Raw genomic sequence first — 17,719 nt, forward strand, 5'->3', positions numbered from 1 at the left:
ACTTAACCATGAATCATTTTTCCATTTGACTTTTTAACCCCTGCATATGTTAAGAATAAACAAAAGTGTAAAAATTTTTCTGTCTTGAGAAAAATTGGCCATTTCACACTCTGTTGGTGGGCATATAATATAAAATTTCCTGAGAACAATTTAAAAATATGGATCAGAGACCTCCACTAAATATTTTTATACGTTAACACAATGCTAACATTAAAGAATTTATTCCAATTAACCAAGAATGCAGAAACAGAATTAAATAAAAGACATTCCTTATAGTATTAATTAAAATATAGGAAAATGGAAAACAACCAAAATTCAATTTGTTAAATAATGAGGTTTACATATGATGGACTTCTACATGGTCATTAAAATTATGCTTTAGAATATACATTAAATTATTAGAAGTATTCACTGTTAAAAACTTGCTGTATTATTTCAAAGAATCTCACACTTCACATTTTTTTTTTTTATTATTGGAGTTCAATTTGCCAACATACAGCATATCACCCAGTGCTCACCCCGTCAAGTGCCCCCCTCAGGGCCCATCACCCAGTCACCCCAACCCTCCACTCACCTCCCTTTCCACCACACCTTGTTCGTTTCCCAGAGTTAGGTGTCTCTCATGTTCTGTCACCCTCACTGATATTTCCCTCTCATTTTCTCTCCTTTCCCCTTTATTCCCTTTCATTAATTTTTATATTCCCCAAATGAATGAGACCATATAATGTTTGTCCTTCTCCGATGGACTTATTTCACTCAGCATAATACCCTCCAGTTCCACCCATGTGGAAGCAAACGGTGGATATTTGTCATTTCTAATGGCTGAGCAATATTCCATTGTATACATAGACCACTGCTTCTTTACCCATTCGTCTTTTGATACTTCACATTTCTAAAAGAGTTTTCTTCCCTATAAAATCCCAGAAGGCAAATTAGCAATTACAAAACTTCTCCTACACATCTGTAGTATAAAAGTAAGTATTTCAAGGGGTTCCTGGCCGGCTCAGTTGATAGAGCATGTGACTCTTGATCTCACAGCTGTGAGTTCAAGCCCCATGCTGTGTGTGGAGTCTATTAAAAAAAAAAAAAAAAAAAAAAAGGAAATAGTTGAAATATTTCCTTAAAACCAAGATGTCATACCTTAAACTGTAGAGTTCTCGTTCCAATTCCACTTTTTGACGCTCTACCTGAGATTTCATTTCTTTTGCTTCTGATAGTTCCTCTTGTAGTACATTGACCTTATATTCCATTTTTAAAATTTTTCTTGTAAGTTGTTCACAGTCCTTAGTTTTTAATTCTATTAATCTTTTGTATTTAAAAATTGCATCCTGGGTTGTCAATACACTAACAGAATCTACACCAGAGGAAAAACAAAAACAGAAATAAAATACAGGAGGCATCAGGGTGAGTCATTTGGTAAAGCATCCAACTATTGGTTTTGGCTGAGGTCATGATCTCACAGTTGTGGGATTGAACCTGGCATTGGGTGCTGCACTCAGCAGAGTCTGCTTAAGTTTCTTTACCCCTTTGTTCCCTCCCTCTCTGTTCCTCTCCCCATCTCCTGCTCCTGCTCTCTCACAAATTTGTTCTTTAAAAAGGCAAAATAAAATAACATGAGTACTTTTTGCATATAAAGGACCGAGCATGTTCACATTCACTCATTCATACATTAAATAAATATTGAGTAACTTCAACGTAAAGATATTATACCAGGCGCCTGGGTGGCTCAGTCAGTGGGTGTCTGCCTTTGGCTCAGGTCATGATCTTGGCGTCCTGGGATCAAGCCACATGGTGGGATCCCTGCTTAGTAGGGAGTCTGCTTCTCCCTCTCCCTCTGCCTCTCTCCCTGCTCATGCTCTCTCTCTCAAATAAATGAATAAAATCTTATTATCAATAGAACTTTAAAATCTTTTAAAAAGAAAAGAAAACATGACCAAAACCTTTCTAAACTTAATGAAAACTATAATCCCACAGACCCACAGAGGATCTGGCTAGGAGAGAAGAAATGAAAGTAAACTATTGTAATTAAAAAAAAAGATTTTATTTATTTATTTATTTATTTATTTATTTACTTATTTATTTATTTATTTATTCATTCATTCATTCATTCATTCATTCATTCATTCATTCATGAGACACACGGAGAGAGAGAGGCAGAGGGAGAAGCAGGTTCCCTGAGATACCCTGATGCGGGACTCGATACAGGGACCCTGGGATCACACCCTGAGCCAAAGGTAGACTCTCAACCACTAAGCTACTCACGTGTTCCCTACTGTAATTTTCTTTAACTACATATGATGTGGTATATCACTACAAGAAGGTGGACTGTGATGTTTGAGTCATATGCTTTAAACCCTAAAGCAATCACTAAAATAGCAAAACTTAAGAGTTATAGTAATAAGCAAAGCACATACATACACTATATGTGTATGTTTATATATATATAAATTAAACTAACTTATAAAAATTAGTTGATTAATCTAAAAGAAAGCAGAAAGCAAAGAAAATGGGAACAAAGCAGGTCAAATGGAAAGCAAACAGGATGAGAGATTTATATCAACTATATCAATAATCAGTAAATGAAAATTATCAAAAAATAAAAGAAAGAAAGAAAGAAAGAAAATGGTCTAAAAGCCTCAATTAAAAGAAGGCTGAGCTTGAGTAGTAGCAATATTAATACCAGGCAAAATAGATTTCAAAGCAATATATATTCTCAGTAATGTATAAGGTCATTTGTTAATGATGAAAGGGTCGATAAATAAGCATAACAAACCTAAATGCTTATGAATCTATTAATAAGATCAAAATACATAAGGCAAAAAATCAACACAACTGCAAAGAGACAGGCAAATTCACAATTTTAGTCTGAGATTTCAATAGGCAGAAAATCATCAAGGATATAGAAGACTTGACCGCCACCACCTGTCTCAAGTATCCATGGAGCATTTACCAAAAGAGATTATATTCTGGGTCATAAAATAAACCTTAATAAAAGGAGTTAAGTCAAAAGGATTGAAGTCATGAAAGTGTGTTCTGTGACCATAAAGTGATCAAATTAGAAATGAAGAACAAACCTACCTCTGGAAAATACTCAAATACTTGCAAACTAATTAATAATGCACATCTAAAGAACCCCTGGGTCGGGGGACCTAGGTGGCTCAATTGATTAAGTGTCTGCCTTTAGCTCAGGTCATGATCTCAGGGTCCTGGGATTGAGCCCCACGTTGGGCTTCCCACTCAGAGGGAAGGACGCTTACCCCTCTGGACCTCCCCTCGCCTATGCTTTCTCTCTCTCTCAAATACATAAAATCTTTAAACAACCCTTGGAATAAAGAAGTCAAGAAAAAAGAAATTACAAAGTATCACGTACTGAATGAAAATAAAAACATAGTATGTTAAAAATTTCTGGAATCCTCCTAGAGTAGCACTCATCTCACCATTTATAGCACTGAGGTATATATTAAAAAGAGAAGGAGGTGGGGCAAGATGGCAGAAGAGTAGGGTCCCCAAGTCACCAGTCCCCACCAACTTACCTAGATAACTTTCAAATCATCCTGAAAACCTATGAATTCGGCCTGAGATTTAAAGAGAGAACAGCTGGAACGCTACAGTGAGAAGAGTTCATGCTTCTATCAAGGTAGGAAGACGGAAAAACATAAAGAAATAAAAAAGCATCCAAGGGGGAGGAGTCCCCGCGAGGAGCCAGGCAAAGGCCACGCAGCTAGTGCCCCCAGGACAGGAAAGCCCAGTCCTGGAGAAGCAGAAACTTTACCAATCTTCCTGGAAGGAAAGGCGCTCGCTCGCAGGGAGCTCGGGCAGGATCGCAGGAGGGGTACGGATGCCCTCAGGCTCCCAGGGGCACTAAAAGAGCAACTGCACTCTGGGGGAGAGCCCTCCACACACTGCAGGCCGAGCTCCCTAAAGGGCTGGATGCTGCGCCCAGCGGGGCCCCGGGAGCAGCTCAGGTGGCAGCCACTGTGCAGCCCCGGGAGTGTGATTCCAGCGGTGCAGGCCCCAGAGCCCAGGGTGCCAGGGACACAGCCCAGGATCCGGCACTCCCCCCGGGACAGGTGGAGGCTGGGAGGACACAGGGCAGCAAGGACGCTCCTGCTGCCAGGCGGACCTGAGCTGTGCAGATCAACACCCCCTGCCCCCGGACCATTCAGGCCCCTGGGGACTAGGAGCTGCTGTAGTTACTGCGGGAGCAGACTCCAGAGATGGAGAGCTGGCTGCCGCCACTGTTGTTCCTCCTGCTGTCACCTTGTACCTGGGAATGAGCAGGAGCTTCACTGGATAAACAGCTTGCACTGAGCCCTGCACCTGGCAAGGGGCTGGCAGCTCCTCCAGGCGCACATACCTGCGAATCAACACAGCAGGCCCCTCCCCCAGAAGACCAGCTGGAAGGACAGGGGAAAAGCAAGTCACTGACCAAGCAGCACTGGAAAGTTCCAGGGGAAGTCGAGGGATTTACAGTATATAGAATCAGAGGATACCCCCTCTTGTTTCTTGTTTTCTGTTTGTCCCCCCTCCCTTTTTCTCTCTTTTTCTCCTTTTTCCAGTACAACTTGTTTTTGGCCACTCTGCATTGAGCAAAATGACTAGAAGGAAAAACTCACCTCAAAAGAAAGAATCAGAAACAGTCCTCTCTCCACAGAGTTACAGAATTTGGATTACAATTCAATGTCAGAAAGCCAATTCAGAAACACAATTATAAAGCTACTGGTGGCTCTAGAAAAAAAAGCATAAAGGATTCAAGAGACTTCATGACTGCAGAATTTAGATCTCATCAGGCAGAAATTAAAAATCAATTAAATGAGATGCAATGCAAACTGGAGGTCCTAATGATGAGGGTTAACAAGGTAGAAGAGTGACATATAACTAGTGTATGACATACAAGACAAGTTGATGGCAAGGAAGGAAGCTGAGGAAAAAAGAGAAAAACAATTAAAAGATCATGAGGAAAGGTTAAGGGAAACAAATGACAGCCTCAGAAGGAAAAATCTACGTTTAATTGGGGTTCCAGAGGGCGCCGAAAGAGACAGAGGGCCAGAAAGCGTATGTGAACAAATCATAGCTGAGAACTTCTCTAACATGGGAAGGGAAACAGTCATTCAGATCCAGGAGATAGAGAGATCGCCCCCTGAAATCAATAAAAACCACTCAACATCTCGACATTTAATAGTGAAACTTGCAAATTCCAAAGGTAAAGAAAAGATCCTTAAAGCAGCAAGAGACAAGAGATTTCTAACCTTTATGGGGAGAAGTATTAGGATAACAGCAGACCTCTCCACAGAGACCTAGCAGGCTAGAAAGGGCTTGCAGGATATAGTCAGGGTCCTAAATGAGAAGAACCTGCAGCCAAGAATACTTTGTCCAGCAAGGTTCTCATTCACAATAGAAGGAGAGATAAAGAGCTTCCAAGATAGGCAGAAACTGAAAGAACATGTGACCACCAAACCAGCTCTGCAAGAAATATGAAGGGGGACTCTGTAAAACAAAGAGGAAGTCCAAGGCAACAATCCACAAAAACAGGGACTGAATAGGTATCATGATGGCACTAAATTCCTATCTTTCAAGAGTAAATCTGAACGTGAATGGGCTTAATGACCCCATCAAAGGGTGCAGGGTTTCAGATTGGATAAAAAGAGCAAGACCCATCTATTTACTGTCTACAAGAGACTCATTTTAGACATAAGGACACCTACAGCCTGAAAATTAAAGGTTGGAGAACCATGTACCATTCAAATGGTCCTCAAAAGAAAGCAGGGGTAGCCATCCTTATATCAGCTAAATTAAAGTTTATCCCCAAGACTATAGTAAGAGATGAAGAGGGACACTATATCATACTTAAAGGATCTCTCCAACGAGAGGACCTAACAATCATGAATATTTATGCCCCGAATGCGGGAGCTGCAAGGTATAACAATCAATTAATAACCAAAATTAAGACATACTTAGATAATAGTACACTAAAACTGGGAGCTTTTAACACGTCACTTTCTGTAAATGACACATCTTCTAAGCCCAATATCTCCAAAGAAACAAGAGCTTTAAATGATGCACTGCACCAGATGGATTTCACGGATATTTATAGAACTTTACAGCCAAATGCAACTGAATACACATTCTTCTCAAGTGCACAAGGAACTTTCTCCAGAATAGAACACATACTGGGTCACAAATCAGGTCTCAACCGATAACAAAAATTTGAGATTGTCCCCAGCATATTTTCAGACCATAATGCTGTGAAACAGGACTAAATCACAAGAATAATATTGGAAGAAATTGAAACATGTGGAGGTTAAATACCATCCTGGTAAAAGATGAAAGGGTCAACCAGGAAATTAGAGAAGAATTAAACAGAGTCACGGAAACTAATGAGAATGAAGATACGGTTGTTCAAAATCTTGGGATACAGCAATAGGAGTCCTGAGGGGGAAATATATCGCAATATAAGCATCCCTCAAAAAACTGGAAAAAACTCATATGTAAAAGCTAATCTTGCGCCTAAAGTTGCTGGAGAAAGAACAGCAAATAAAATCTACACCCAGCAGAAAAAGACAATTAATAAAGATTCGAGCAGAACTCAATGAAATAGAGAGTAGAAGAACTGTGAAACAGATCAACAAAACCAGGAGTTGGTTCTTTGAAGGAATCAATAAGATAGATGAACCATTAGCCAGCCTTATTAAAAACAAAAAAGACTCAAATTAGTCACAAATGAAAATGGAGAGATCACCACCAATACCAAGGAAATACAAACGATTTTAAAAACTTAGTATGAGCAGCTATACGCCAATAAATTAGGCAATCTAGAAGAAATGGACTCATTTCTGGAAAACGACAAACTAGCAAAACTGGAACAGGAAGAAATAGAAAGTCCAAAAAGGCCAACCACCAGGGAGGAAATTGAAGATATCATCAAAAACCTCCCAAGACACAAAAGTCCAGGGCCAGATGGCTTCCCAGGGGAATTCTATCAAACGTTTGTAGAAGAAACAACACCTACTCTACTAAAGCTGCTCCAAAAGATAGAAAGAGATGGAGTACTGCCAAACTCATTCTATGAGGCCAGCATCCCCTTAATTCCAAAACCCAAGACCCCGCCAAAAACGAGAGGTAGAGAGAATAACCCTGATGAACACAGATGCAAAAATGCTCAACAAGATAGCAGCCAATAGGATCCAACAATACATTAAGAAGATGATTCACCATGCATGACCCAGTGGAATTTATTCCCGGGATGCAAGGCTGGTTTAACACTCGTAAAGCAATCAATGTTATAGATCATATCAAGAAGAGAAAAAACAAGAACCATATGACCCTCTCAATAGAGCCAGAGAAAGCATTTGACAAACTACAGCATCCATTCCTGATCAAACCTCTTCAGGGTGTAGGGATAGAGGGAACATTCCTTAGCATCTTAAAAGCCATCTATGAAAATCCCACAGCAAATATGATTCTCAATGGGGAAACACTGGGAGCCTTTCCCCTAAGATCAGGAACAAGACAGGGATGTCCACTCTCACCACTGCTCTTAACATAGTACTAGAAGTCCTAGCCTCAGCAATCAGACAACAAAAAGAAATAAAAGGCATTCACACTGGCAAAGAAGAAGTCAAACACTCCCTCTTTGCGGTTCACATGACAGTGTACATAGAAAACCCAAAAGACTCCACCCCAAGATTGCTAGAACTCATACAGCAATTCGGCAGTGTGGCAGGATACAAAATCAATGCCCAGAAATCAGGGGCATTTCTATACACTAACAATGAGACTGAAGAAAAAGAAATTAAGGAGTCAATCCAATCGACAATTACACACGAAACCATGAGATACCTAGGAATAAACCTAACCAAAGAGGTAAAGGATCTATACGCTCAAAAGTACAGAACACTTCTGAAAGAAATTGAGGAAGATGCAAAGAGATGGAAAAATATTCCATGCTCATGGATTGGAAGAATGAATTTTGGGAAAATGTCAATGGTACCCAGGGCAATTTATACATTTAATGCAATCCCTATCAAAATACCATGGACTTTCTTCAGAGAGTTGAAACAAATCATCGGAAGAGTTGTGTGGAATCAGAAAAGACGCCAAATAGCCAGGGGAATTTTAAAAAAGAAAACCAGAGCTGGGGGCATCAAAGTGCCAGATTTCAGGTTGTACTACCAAAGCTGTGATCATCAGGACAGTGTGGTACTGGCACAAAAACAGACACATAAGGTCAATGAAAAAGAAGAGAGAATCCAGAAATGGGCCCTCGACTCTATGGTCAAGTTATATTTGACAACTCTATAGTCAAGTAATATTAGACAAAGCAGGAAAGACTATCCACTGGAAGAAAGACAGTCTCTTCAATAAATGGTGCTGGGAAAACTGGACAGTCACGTGCAGAAGAATGAAACTACACCATTCTCTTAAACTATACACAAAGAAAAACTCAAAATGGATGAAAGATCTAAATGTGATACAGGAGTCCATCAGAATCCTAGAGGAGAACACAGGCAACAGCCTTTTTGAACTTGGCCACAGCAACTTCTTGCAAGATACATCCATAAGGCAAGAGAAACCAAAGCAAAAATGAATTATTGGGACTTCATTGAGATAAAAAGCTTCTGCACAGCAAAAGAAACAGTCAACAACACTAAAAGACAGCTTCCAGAATGGAGAAGACATTGGCAAATGACCTATCAGATAAAGGGCTAGTATCCAAGATCTATAAAGAACTCTTTAAAATCAACAGCAAAGAAACAAACAATCCAATCATGAAATGGGCAAAAGACATGAACAGAAATCTCACAGAGGAAGACATAGACATGGCAACAAGCACATGAGAAAATGCTCTGCATCACTGGCCATCAGGGAAATACAAATCAAAACCACAATGAGATACCACCTCCCACCAGTGAGAATGGGGAAAATTAACAAGACAGGAAACAACAAATGTTGGAGTGGATGCAGAGAAAGGGGAACCTTCTTGCACTGTTGGTGGCAATGTGAACTGGCACAGCCACTCTGGAGAACCGTGTGAAGATTCCTCAAAGAGTTAACAATAGAACTGCCCTATGACCCAGCAATTGCACTCCAGGGGATTTAGCCAAAGATACAGATGCAGTGAAACACCGGGCCACCTGCACCCCGATGTTTATAGCAGCAATGTCTACAGTAGCCAAACTGTGGAAGGAGCCTCGGTGTCCTTCAAGAGACGAAAGGATAAAGAAGATGTGGTCTATGTATACAATGGAATATTACTCAGCCATTAGAAACGAGAAATACGGGATCCCTGGGTGGCGCAGCGGTTTGGCGCCTGCCTTTGGCCCAGGGCGCGATCCTGGAGACCCGGGATCGAATCCCACATCGGGCTCCCGGTGCATGGAGCCTGCTTCTCCCTCTGCCTGTGTCTCTGCCTCTCTCTCTCTCTCTCTCTCTCTCTCTCTCTCTCTCTCTCTCTGTGTGTGACTATCATAAATAATAAATAAAAATTACAAAAAGAAACGAGAAATACCGACCATTTACTTCAACATGGATGGAACTGCGGTGTATTATGCTGAGTGAAGTAAGTCAATCGGAGAAGGACAAACATTATATGGTCTCATTCATTGGGGAATATAAAAAATAGTGAAAGGGAATAAAGTGGAAAGGAGAAAAAATGAATGAAAATATCAGGGAGGGTGACAGAACATGAGAGACTCCTAACTCTGGGAAACGAACAAGGGGTGGTGGAAAGGGAGGTTGGCGAGGGGTTGGGGTGACTGGGTGATGGGCACTGAGGGGGGCACTTGATGGGATGAGCACTGGGTGTTATGCTATCTGTTGGCAAATTGAACTCCAATTTAAAAAATAATAATAAGATATCAAAAACAAAAACAAAGACTTATCAACACTCGACAAATAATAAACCTAATTTTTTAAATGACAAACATTTTGGCAGCTCAATGAAGATATACAGATGTTAAATAAGCTCAACATTATCAGTTATTAGGGAAATGTGTATTACAACCATAAATGTATATATTTATACACATATATGCGTGTGTGTGTGTGTTTATATTAAATACCCATCAATGGCTACGATTAAAAAACTGATAATACTAAGTACTCACAGATATATATGGAGGAGTTAGAAACCCTCATACACTACTGGTGGGTTTAGAAAATAGTACAATTATTTTAGAAAACAATTTGGCAGTTTCATAATAAGGCAATATGAAGAGACAGGAAACTTAAGAGTGATGGATATGTTAACTGTCTAAATTACAGTTATGGTTTCATATGTGTATATATATGACAAAACTATCAAATTATACACTTCATACATGTGCAGTTTACCTAACTAAAGCTGTTGGAGAAAGAAAGCCTCTATTATATGAAAAAACATCTAAGACAGTGGCTGAGACATGGATGGAAGGATGGATATGAAACCATACAAGATGAGGCCTGTGGACTATGGTCTTTTACCTCATAGCATGAAGAAGTAATAGCTAAGCTTTAAGCAAGGGGGTAATGTGATGAAATGTAAACTTTTAAAAATGTATAGTAATTATGGTTGCAGTGTAGACCAAGATCCCAAGAGGTGGAATGGCAGGGAAAACGGTCCTGAGGTTAGTTCAGTAATCTAGGAGAAAAATAATGGTAACCTGACCTTGGGTGAAAGCACAGAAGAGAAGCAGAGTTCACAAACACATCAAGTGTGCCATTCCCACGTAGACAACCACAATGGAAATTATAGTTCTTTGGCTGAGAGTATTCAATAGTTCTCTATTTTAATATAAAACATATTTCTGAGATGAGTAGCTCTATAACACATCAGTGTTGTGTGGCGCCCCGCTAGACGAGATGTGCACATATTACTACAATCATACATACAGAAAAAGGCTTTATATTTATACAACGGCCCTACCTTTACAATCCATGCCAAGTTGTCCAATGGGCAACAGGGAACTCTTATAATCGGAGTATTGCAACTTGCAATGCTCTGAAGCTGCTTCAGATGACTGAGTTAAGTCATCAAGGTGTTCCACAGAATTCACTTGCTTTTTGACCTACAAATAAATAATACTATTTCAAAATGTCATCCAAATATTTATAAAATATACTAAGTGTAGAGAGATGATAAATATCCATCTTTTTATAAAAGCAAAAACATAGGTACTTTTTAAAAGAACTGATTTTTATCAAAAATACCTTTATCAGGGATCCCTGGGTGGCGCAGTGGTTTGGCACCTGCCTTTGGCCCAGGGCGCGATCCTGGAGACCCGGGATCGAATCCCACGTCGGGCTCCCGGTGCATGGAGCCTGCTTCTCCCTCTGCCTATGTCTCTGCCTCTCTCTCTCTCTGTGTGACTATCATAAATAAATAAAAATTAAAAAAAAAAACCTTTATCAATAATTAGTGTTTCTGAATAATTTTTTCACAGCAGATGTCTACACAACAAAGGAAAATTTTCATTTTTTCACTATGCGTTTCATAAAGTAATTTTTTTCCATGGAATAACATTTCTGATAAATATGAAATATCAAAATAATATAATAAAAATATATCATAAATGAAATAGAATTATATATTTTGTTTGTTTGTCTACCTTGTTCTTTTCCTTAGATGTTTTCTTTGCAGGTCTAAAAAGAGAAAGGATTCTTTTCAGGAAAATATTAAATATAATAAATATAATAAATATAATATGTATTTTAAGAATACAAAGAATATTTAAAGCATATCTAAGCAATATTAATAGTAATATTAACAAAGTATTAAATTTAGATCAAAATTGCAAAAGTAAAGGAAAATCATAATGTTACTCACATTATTTGATAGGGGTAAATATACATTTTTTGTTGTCATTTTCAATAAAAACAAGTTTTCACTAAATCAATTTGGAAAGTGCAAACTAAGTTTTTTTTATGACACAAGCCCTTTTTAAATAATCATGATATTAGTGTTTTGAGGTTTTACTGTGCAACTACTATGCATTAATTGGGACAGTTTACATATCCTTTTTTTTTTTTAATTTTTTTTTTTAATTTTTATTTATTTATGATAGTCACAGAGACAGAGAGAGAAGCAGAGACACAGGCAGAGGGAGAAGCAGGCTCCATGCACCGGGAACCCGATGTGGGACTCGATCCCGGGTCTCCGGGATCGCGCCCTGGGCCAAAGGCAGGCGCCAAACCGCTGCGCCACCCAGGGATCCCAGTTTACATATCCTAAAGGGTTTTTAGGCCTTACACAAACCATATAAAGTAGGCAATTATACTGCGTATCTTGCACAGGAAGCAAATGAGGCACAGAAATTCTAAGGAACTTCCCCAAGCCCATACAGCTGGCAGGAGCAGACCACCCAGAACTCAAGTCCAGGAAATGTCCCTTCCCAACATGTGTTTTACAATATGTGGTAAAAGTAAGTTTTCTAAGTAATGTGATAGCAATTGAATCTATAGTATTATTCCATTTCTAGCTATAATTATTCTAGAAATAATTTCTGAATCTTACATACATTTTTAATTTTTTATTTTTAAAAAAGATTTTATTTATTTATTCACTAGAGAGACACACAGAGAGAGACAGGCAGAGACACATGCAGAGAGAGAAACAGGCTCCCCCACAAGGAGCCTGATGCGGGACCCCAGGATCACACCCTGAGCCCAAGGCAAGACACTCAACTGCTGTGCCACCCTGGCATCCCACACACTTTTTTTTTTTAATTAAAATACTTCATACCTAGGCAGTATTGAAAATCTACTTTCAATAAACTAAAGATTTAATTCTTCTAAAGAAGTTCATTAATGGGCATTCCTTTACTCATTCAAATGTTTATTCATGGATTCAACAATTACTCATTAAGCACACAATATGTGTCAATGACGCTGCTAGTACAGTAACCGTGGCTCTTGTAACTTAGAACTTTATAATCCAAAAGTAATAATCTACGATAGATGATAGTTTTTCAATTGTAAATAAACATATTGTAAATAAACAAAACCATTCCCCTTTCCCCAGAACTTAAACAAATATTAAGTTAATATAATCAGATACTCCAAAGCCCCTCACAAAATCATAGCTATTCATGATACTGTCAAAGGTACTGAATACCTTAACCTATCAGGGAATGATTGGTTCTAATCACAATCGCCTATGTGTCTGTATATTTACTATTATATATATATATTTTCAATCAATGAAGGATAGTATCTGCATATTCAATTATATGAGAATGAATACTGCATGGTGGAACCAATTCTAAATTAACAACCTCTTACCACGAAACTCATATTCTGATCTGGGGGTCCTGGGATCGAGTTCTGCTTTGGGCTCCCCACAGAGAACCTGCTTCTCCCTCTGCCTATGTCTCTGCCTCTCTCTCTGTGTCTCTCATGAGTAAATAAATGAAATCTTAAAAAAAAGGTCACTCCTCCTCATCCTAACCTTTCAAGTGGTGTTTTTGATATACTTGAGTATTTCTTCCCTCAGCCTGTACGACACTATATTACAGTGTTTTACTTACATAACAATAATCATAGCTAGTAACATTCCCTCAGAGGAAATAAAGAATTTGTAGATTTTACCTTCTTTCATCCTGATCCATTTCACTTAGATTGTTGTCATTACTCACTCGTAGTAGACTACCAGTTAGGAAATCGGCCTTCTCAAAGCCTGGTGTAATCATAGAAGCTTTTGATGTCCACTTTACATTTTTATCTTTCTTTATTTCCATGATAGACAAACCAGGATCATTACTTAAAAAAAAAAAAAAATCCAGTTAAAATATGCATTAGAAAGCCAATATTTTCTAATAATTTTACTGGTAAGGAATTAAAAAAATTTTTTTTGTAAACATCTGTTACCCATCTGAATTCATTTATTAATTCACAGAACAGTTATGAAGTACAACCATATGCAAGGAAATACACATATACAATTATGATACAATGTCATTTGTGGGGACAAAACTGCCTATGTAGGACCTGTGGAATCAAGGGGACCATTGGCCATTCACCAAGGGACCGAGGAAAAGTCTCATCTGCCCGTGCATCAGGTAACAGGGATATGCACTACACTCCCAGCTATGGACCCGGCAAAAGCCCATAAATTGGCGCCACCCTCACCCTCACAGCCTCCATCTGGGAGCCCCTGGAAAACACTTAGATAATCACCCATGGGGGTAGAGAGTCTTCGTGGAAAACCAGCTTTCCTGCAGAGAAGTTCTAGCACACCACCAGAGCAAAACAATCAGGTTTGGACACATGGGAGCAGTAGTCATTATAGACTGGAGGAGGTGACTGCTACTTCAAACGCAAAGACAGCAATGCAAAAGGATATGACAAAATCAAGGAAATATGACACCAACAAAGGATTACAATAATCTTCCAGTAATCCATCTCAGACACGTGGAGATCTGTAATTTATCCAAGAAAGATTTCAAAATCTCAGTCTTAAAGAAATTCAAGGAGCTGCCAGGAAACACAAAAAGCCAATTCAGGGGTGCCTGGGTGGGTCAGGCAATTAAGTGTCTGACGCTTGATTTCATCTCAGGCTATGATCTCAGGGTCATGAGATTGAGCCCTGCATCAGGCTTACACTCAGCACAGTGTCGCTCTCCCTCTGCTACTCCCCCCCCAACTCACACACTCTTTCTCTCGCTAAAATAAATGCATAAAAGCTTTAAAAAACAGTTAATTCAATAAAATGAGGAATATACTACATAAACAAAATGAGAAGTTTAATGAACAGCTGGAAGGGCTTAGTCAGTTAAGTGTCTGGCTTGGCTTTGGCTCAGGTCATGATCTCAAGGTTGTGGAATCACCCTCAGGTCTGCTTGAGATCCTCTCTCCATCTCTCTCTCCTTTCTTTCTTTTCTTTTCTTTTCTTTTCTTTTCTTTTCTTTCTTTCTTTCTTTCTTTCTTTCTTTCTTTCTTTCTTTCTCTTTCTCTTTCTTTCTTTCTCTCTCAAATAAATAAATTTTTAAAAATAATTTTAAAGGGACAAAGAAAAAGAAAATGTTTTGGTAACTTGTGCATACTTTTAGCCTAGTATCTAATTCTAATACAAAAGCTAGATTTACCAACAGAAAATTATATATATATTTTCATGGACTAAATGCATGCAAGAAAATATTATGAGCATACAGCTATGTAAATTTACAAAAAGACTGAATTTTCCCACAGGAGATTAACTGAGTAACTTTAGGGCACTGAAAACAAAAACAAAACCAGCAATTACTGTTTTAAAATTGCCATACAGATAACTCTTCTAGTTAAATTAAACATCCAAAAAAGATGGATCTTCCTGAAAGCAATTATTAAACAATTCTTCTCGACCCAAATTTCAGACGTAAATCTGTAATTATGGATATGAAATAGCTTTCATTTTGAACACAGTTAATAGAAGCAACTTTTAAATAGAAAACAACTGGTTAAAGATACCTCAAAGTGATGCTGGCGGGGGAATGCTAACACGCAGCCATGGTAACGAGAAGCCATTAGAACCAGTTTTAAATGTTTGTAATGATCAATGCCATCTGTCCCCACTCACCAGCCAACCAATGTCAGCTTCTCCCTCCTGAAGTATAGCCAATGTGGGACAAAATCACTCCAATACGCATGCCTCGAGTGCCAACCAATCAACAACAGTCTTACCCAAATTACCATGGTGCTTCAGATGATGACAAACCATTTAATTCTCTGAAAGTCTCCCAAGTCTTAAACTCCACTTTTCCTGAAACTGTATATAGAAAGTGAAGACTACTCTGTCAGAAAAGACTGTAAGTGGCCAGCATAGCTCCCTCTTATTAGTAAGCAGTAAATTCCAACTTCACCTTTGTATTTCAGATATTGAGGGCTCATATCCTTTGGCAAAAATGTTTAAAGTCCTATAATAATTTACCACATTTCATTTTCCTTAATGAAACCTAAATGAAGTTTGCTCTTCCTTTGTTCCATTCTACTATAATTAAAACTAACATAAATACCAGTAAAAGAATAAGTAGCAAGTAACCACAATATTAGGCCCAAATAATCCACAAAATGCAGATAACTGACAGGTTAAATGGTCAGAATGGACCCATGCCAACCTTTCTTTCTGTTTAAGTGAGAATTGGTATTATGTTAAAAACAATACACACGGGTTAAACTCCGTTCACTCAACCAACATTTATTGAATAGCACTATATATGCTAGAATGTTCTCTAAGCACTGAGGACATGGCCATGAACAGAAAAAATCCTACTCACGAGGAAAGTAAACATAGTAACAATAAAGTACCTAGGCAAACTACACAGTATGAGAGGAGAAAAACTAAAGCAGAGAAATCAAATTTCGATGTGTCGTAGCGAAAGGGGTGGTCGAAATACTAGTCAGGATAAACCAAGAAGGGCCTTGCTGAGAAAGTGACCTTGAAGCAAAAACCAGGGAGAAAAAGAGGGAGCAAGGAGTAAGCCACGAGGATACCTGAGAGAAACACTCCACAGAGAGTTTATAGCAAGTACAGAGGTATGCCTGAAATGTTTATAATGAGGGTGGGGGTAAGAATAGTGAGAAATTCAAGTGTGGCTGAACAGAAGGAAAGGGATAGAAAGTAGTTCAAATCAGAGAGACCGAGGGAAGAAAGGATAGGGAGGGACCTGAGATGAACAAGTCACATAAGGCCTTGTAGGTATTAGAAAGAACTTGAGCATGTACTCTGAGTGAATGGGAGGCCATCAGGTTTTGAGCAGAGGAGGACATAATCTGACTTATGTTTTAATAGATCCACTGTGTTTAGAATTAATGGAAAGTGAATTTTCGTAGATTATACAATATGAAGTCACTATTGAAAAATTTGGTGTGGTGCATGTTGAAATATATGGTCTTTAAAAAGGAAGAATAAGGGGCATCTGGTTGGCTCAGTCGGTTAAAGCGTCTGCCTTCGGCTTAGGTCATGATCCTGGAGTCCCGGGATCAAGCCCCGCTTCAGGCTCCCCGCTTCCCCCTCTGCCTCTGCCGCTCCCTGCACTCACACTCTATCTCTCTCAAATAAATAATCTTAAAAACATTTTTAAAGAAAAAATAATAGCATGTATGCAAAGTGCCTGAAAAAGAAGATTCCTTACATTAACAACCTCTTGGTTTATAGCATAGGGATCAAATGTTTATACAGAATATGGGACAAGTTGCCATGTGAAATCTCTTTGTAATAATATTCAGATCAATTTGAGAGTCCAACATTTGAGCACTCGTGCATTGGGAACCAAAACCAAAAACCTAATAATGAGCAGTTTTGTTGGTAATAGAGTGCCAGTGTAGCAGGTAACTTCCTTTTGCAACTCAGCAGATATTAAAAGTATTCTAAAGTTTCTGTAAGACATCAAACCAAACACTTTAAATATACTTTGGGGGATCCCTGGGTGGCTCAGCAGTTTAGTGCCTGCCTCCAGCCCAGGGTGTGATCCTGGAGTCCCAGGATCAAGTCCCACATCAGTGGGACATCAGTCCCCTGCATGGAGCCTGCTTCTCCCTCTGCCTGTGTATCTGCCTCTCTCTCTCTCTCTCTCTCTCTCTTTCTGTGTCTCTCATGAATAAATAAAAATAAAATTTAAAAAATATATATATACTTTGTTAAACAATCAAAACCCTGCAGACCTAAATTCATTTTCTCAAATAGTCACACGCTGCATTATTTTATAGGTGTGAAAACTTACTTCCTTATGGATGGTTAGACTCCCTCCAAGTTTTTGATAAGGGAATG

At 38.8% G+C, this 17,719-nt stretch overlaps 1 protein-coding gene across 1 annotated transcript in view; it reads right to left on the reverse strand.

Moving 5' to 3' along the window:
* Positions 1 to 17,719, reverse strand: part of LOC144296613 (uncharacterized) — a 154,954-nt gene that overhangs the window by 39,523 nt on the left and 97,712 nt on the right. Inside the window, exons 25-29 of the mRNA XM_077869705.1 lie at positions 13,564 to 13,734; positions 11,586 to 11,619; positions 11,188 to 11,346; positions 10,904 to 11,045; positions 1,141 to 1,354 (exon numbers count right to left, since the gene is read on the reverse strand). Of these exons, the coding sequence (XP_077725831.1) occupies positions 1,141 to 1,354; positions 10,904 to 11,045; positions 11,188 to 11,346; positions 11,586 to 11,619; positions 13,564 to 13,734 (720 nt within the window). The remainder of the gene's footprint in view (positions 1 to 1,140; positions 1,355 to 10,903; positions 11,046 to 11,187; positions 11,347 to 11,585; positions 11,620 to 13,563; positions 13,735 to 17,719) is intronic.

This window comes from Canis aureus, chromosome 24 (assembly GCF_053574225.1).
Source record: "Canis aureus isolate CA01 chromosome 24, VMU_Caureus_v.1.0, whole genome shotgun sequence".
Classification (NCBI taxonomy): domain Eukaryota; kingdom Metazoa; phylum Chordata; class Mammalia; order Carnivora; family Canidae; genus Canis; species Canis aureus.